This window comes from Chamaea fasciata, unplaced genomic scaffold (genome assembly GCF_029207755.1).
Source record: "Chamaea fasciata isolate MVZ Bird 193981 ecotype frontalis unplaced genomic scaffold, bChaFas1.0.hap1 SCAF_5, whole genome shotgun sequence".
NCBI lineage: Eukaryota > Metazoa > Chordata > Aves > Passeriformes > Sylviidae > Chamaea > Chamaea fasciata.
Genome location: NW_027094090.1, coordinates 25,726,432 through 25,731,431, shown reverse-complemented (window position 1 = coordinate 25,731,431; position 5,000 = coordinate 25,726,432). Strand labels below are relative to the sequence as shown.

Genomic DNA, 5,000 nt, shown 5'->3' with positions numbered 1-5,000 from the left:
TAGTGGAAATGATGCAGAGGTAAAATGTGTCTTCAGACCTTTTTCTGGCAATTTTTTACCCAATTAACTGAAAATATTAAACCATTACATCAACTGGCCATGCACTATCATGCCTGTGTAATTGAGGGAGTAAAATTCTTCTGAATCAAAATTTCGGAAAGCAAGTGAATGGTATGTTCTGAGCAATTACCTGCATTTTAAACTGATTGTGCATTTTTCCATCAATGGGGGATGAAGTCAGTTCCTTTGAAAATAAATAAATTTTAGGTTTTATGACTCACATAAATGAGATGTGTCCTTGGTGATACTTGAACTTAGCGTAAACTACCAAAGTTACATGTATATTCTTAAAGAACTATGTATTAAAAGAATGAACAAAACCTTTCACAATTATTTATATCTCTTCCTCAGACATGCCTCTTTCAAGAATAGCAGAACATTTTCCTCACCTGAAAACTCTATCATAGGGTCCTAATCCTGTGAAGTCATGATTTAAGAGACACAAATGTTAGTAGAAGTGATACAGTCACTCTATTTTTCCACTGTTTCTGACAAATACATTTCCCCCATAGAATAACAGTCAAATAACTGCACAGTTCTTTGATTAATTCCGCTAGAAAAGAAAAAGCAGAAGATACATTTCCTCCGTGGTGTACTTCGTTCTTGTAACTGTGAGGCCATCTGTGACTGTAGTCCTTGCAAAGCTTACCCCTCATGCCTACAGCAGAAATAGCCAGTAAATCCACATTCAAAGGCAGAACTCCTTTGCTCCCATTCCTTCATCCATATGTTTTCTTCTCTTTGGAGCAGAAAGCCCACTATTAAAGCTCCAAAAGGGACTTATTTGATCCTGGAAGTGAGAGAGAAGAAAATGAACACATTGCCCTTCAAAAAAGCATTATTAATTGATCTTTGTAAATTTATGATCAATTGAAATGTCTGGGGGACACCCAGTTGGTTCTGGGCTGAACTTCAGTTTCAGGCAGCTGCTCGCTGAGGTCCTCTTTCCTTGATGCAGAGTGTGTTTTTGTTTTGCCAAGCTCATGTGTGTAGCCTGAACTTTTCCCAGGAGGCTTGCTGTGTTAATAAGGTGTATAGCTGGTCCTTCCCCTGCCTTTACCTCACACGCTTTTCTTCATTCTGCGAGGGGGTAATCACTTCCATCATCTTCAGTCTACTTCTAGAAACTGCATTGAATTTTGGCTGTTCCGCTACAGCTCTGTTTTTGAAGAGGGGTGGTGGATGTTCTCTTGTTGCTTAATGATTAAAAGAAGAGCAGATAGAGAAATCTTAACAAAGTGTACATTAATTCTGAGTAGTTCAAGCAGCCTAAAAGCAATTATACCTTTTGAAGACTCATTTGAAAGGTGATTCTCTTTATCCGCATTAGCAACAGAGAGTGGAAAACAGTTCAGTCATTCTAACAAATATTCATAACTGGTTACATTGGACCTTAGATGGCATATGTGACCTGGGAGGTAGAAACTGGGTATTTGACAGTCCTTACTGGGGAATTTTGCGGAACTAAATGAAATAATCAGTTTTATTATTTTGTATTGTTGTCTGTATGGTATGCTTTGACTAGGTTTTGCTGCACAGCTCCTATTGGAAGTAATGGAAAACAAATGTGCAGAAGAGAAAAATGGACTCATAAAGATGTTTTCCTCATCTTAACACTGTCTTACTTTCTTCTCTAGGCACCTTAACAATGAACATGCATTGGATGACAGAAGTACTGCTCAGTGTCGGGTGCAAATGCAAGTGGTTCAGCAGTTAGAAATACAGGTTTGTTATGTGGATGCATTATCCTATTACTTATTTACTTTTAACCTAAACTAAATTGAAAACACTTGCCTTCGTGACTCTAGCTCAAAGCCATATGTTTCTTACATTAAATTTGTTTATATTCATGAACAAGTGAGGGTTTTTTACTTAAAGATTTTTCACATCATAAATTATGCAATAATTATCTAACATCAAGATTGTCTACAGTATTTTGCTTGAACTAAGACTCTAATGCTATTCATCACAAATGAGAAACACAGTCCCTGGAGCAAAGACTGGATCCGAGCCATCCTCACTTTTTAAAATGCTGGGTCAGGACCCCTCTTCCTTCTTCCCCTTCTGACCCAGTGCTTGTCTGTGCTGTTCTGTGGGATAAAAGAGTAGCAGAGCATATCTCCACCCAAAATGACTCCCAGCCTGATAGGGGGCATTTCTCTGCAAGCAAGAAGGTGGAATGTCATATCCATTCAGGGAGGTCCCCAGGGAGTGCCATGCCTCAGACCGCAGGCCTGCAGTGCCCTGTGCATGCTCCAACCATTAGAGGTCACTGCATGTATGTGAATACTCCCTTCTGCTTATGCAGGGAGCGATGAGTACCCCTGGGGTCTCCCAGTATTGTGTTACTACACTTGCCAGTCTGCTGAGGTTGGGCACAAGCCTCAGGAGTCACCATGCAGGACACTTGTACCACGCTGTCTCCTCCTGACCACACAGCAGTCATGGGGTGGGGAGCATGTCTCAGCAGTCCCATGCCCTCTTGGGACTGCTGAGAGGAGTTCAAGGGATGCCACGAGGGACTAAGGTTTTTGTCCGTGTTTCTTGCCATATGTAGAGAAAGAAGGCTAACAACTCTCACATTTCTCACCTTTTTGGAATATTGTGTCACAGTACTCTTTCACACAAGAATACTTACTCTTCTTTCAGCCAAGGCTTTTAGTGTCTTTTTCACTTTAATGCTGGAAATCCAAAACAATGAGAGGAGCATACAATAATGTAATTTGTTGTCATTTCCCTTAAAATGAATGATTTTTAAACCCAGGTAAAGCTGCTATTTCTTTTATGTTATTTACATGATCCTGTTCGCTTAATTTGTTTGTGAGGTTAGTTAGGAATTTATGTCATGGCAAATAGTATGTCAGTAAAGTGTCACACACATAGTACGAAGCTACACATAATATGAAAAAGAGACCTTCTTCCCACCCCTTGCCTCAAATGTTCTTTAATTTAAGGTGCACTGACCAAATTAAATACCTGCAGTACTAAAGAGAGTTCCCTCTCTTAAAATTGCTTACGGTTGTTTTCCTTTGTTCAGTCTCAGTCTACAGGTGTAAGAGCAAGAAATCTTTGGAAAATGGTAGTATTAAACACCAAATTTAATTCTTATTGCAATTAATGTTGAAATCATGTTGCAGGTAGCCAGAGCCAAATCACTAGAGTAAAATTTTGAACATTTCTTCTTATAAGCTAGTTTGTGAAAAAAAAAAAAAATCTTTTCATGTTGTAAAATACCTTTTCCTCTTTTATATTCTGGTTTTCGTATCAACAAGTTCCATATTTCAAGCACTTCCTCCTGTTTCGTTTCTCATTTTTAATTTGGTACCTTTTTTGAATCTGAAACTAAAAATATTTACATAGCATATGATCAGAAAATGGTATCAGTTAGGAAAAAGTAGAGGTTTAAGTAACATGATGTTTTTTAAAGGCAGCATAATGTACTGTTTACCATTTACAAAGGCTAGGCTGTAATCTAACAGTTGAAGTGAAGATTTAGCTTGCAGTGTGACCAATTATGCCATTTTTTGCTTTGTCTGACTGCTAGCGAAGTAGGGTCCATCAGTTGTAATGAGACCCAGTGCAGTGTCGATGCTGCCTTGATGGCAGAGTTCAGTGTTTCACACTGCCTGGGCTCTGTCACTCTATTGAATTAGATTGATGATGGCAGATTGCAGGGGGCACTAACTGGACCTCAGTGGGAAAGGATGAAGTGTGTAGTCAATCCTGGCACGCACTGTGCTTTGAGGACCCTTCACCCCTTCACAGCTGTTGGCACTAGTCCATTGCTAACAGTGTCCACAGGACTTTAAAGAGACACTACGGGCCTTCTAATTTATGGTCTTAGTAACTTGTTACTGTCGAGGCAACTGTGACCTCAATTCTCTTATTGACAAAAAGATGAAGTGCTATTTGTTTTCTCTGACCTTTTAACATATGAAAGACTATAAAAGTTTTTGTTGTTTTTCCTTCCTTCCTTCCTTCCTTCCTTCCTTCCTTCCTTCCTTCCTTCCTTCCTTCCTTCCTTCCTTCCTTCCTTCCTTCCTTCCTTCCTTCCTAAGTTACATTTCCTCTTAGATAAGTTCCTACTGACACAGACTTTTATATGCAGGAATCATTACACCAAGACAAGCTCAATGATAAGATGTATCATTGCAGTGAAATAGCTGTATCAGTCATTTCTAAAATGCTTCTGATCCCACTCTTTCTTAACAGCTTTCTAAAGAACGCGAACGTCTTCAAGCAATGATGACCCACTTGCACATGCGACCCTCGGAGCCCAAGCCATCTCCAAAACCTGTAAGTGCATATTGCTTTATAAACAGTAAATAGGTCTACGAATGTAGCAGGCTAAGAAAATGAACAATTTAGTGACAGTTGGAAAAACAATGAGTGTGATGAAAAATATGGCAATAAAATGAAGGTAAAATGCAATATCTTGTCAAATTGTATGTTTCTTTAAAAGTAATGCTATCTTTTGCAAAATCTGTCCAATCTACACCGTAGGTGACACTAAACAAAGTACACCTATAAGTGTCCAAATCATTGCTTTGAGACTGAAACTAGAGAGAATATCTTTTTGTGATAGGTTTAGAGATATTAAAAGGAAATCCACTTTGAAAGATTTGATGTTCATTGACAGTAAGAGGTAAATGTAACATGAATCTAGGTACTTAGGAAATTTCACAAATTGCTTACAAGAGACAGAAGTAAACAATTTGCTATTCTTAAATGAACAAAAATGTTATTTTATGCAGTGAATTGAAATAATTGTAAACATGGGGGTGGGCTGTTGTGTTCATTTTTGGCACGACTGCATTGTTATGCATCCACTGTGATGTTGTTGGGGTTGGTAGAAGCAATGAAAAGTCACTGTTGCTCCCAGTCGCTCCACGGCGCTGCATTGGGAGCAAAACAGTTGTGCAGCTGGATCTGCATCCAGA

The 5,000-nt window shown here is 38.9% G+C and overlaps 1 protein-coding gene across 1 annotated transcript in view; it reads left to right on the top strand.

The window, feature by feature from the left end:
- Positions 1–5,000, top strand: part of FOXP2 (forkhead box P2) — a 403,818-nt gene that overhangs the window by 360,475 nt on the left and 38,343 nt on the right. Inside the window, exons 13-14 of the mRNA XM_066183059.1 lie at positions 1,698–1,785; positions 4,273–4,356. Coding sequence (XP_066039156.1) covers positions 1,698–1,785; positions 4,273–4,356 — 172 coding nt within the window. The remainder of the gene's footprint in view (positions 1–1,697; positions 1,786–4,272; positions 4,357–5,000) is intronic.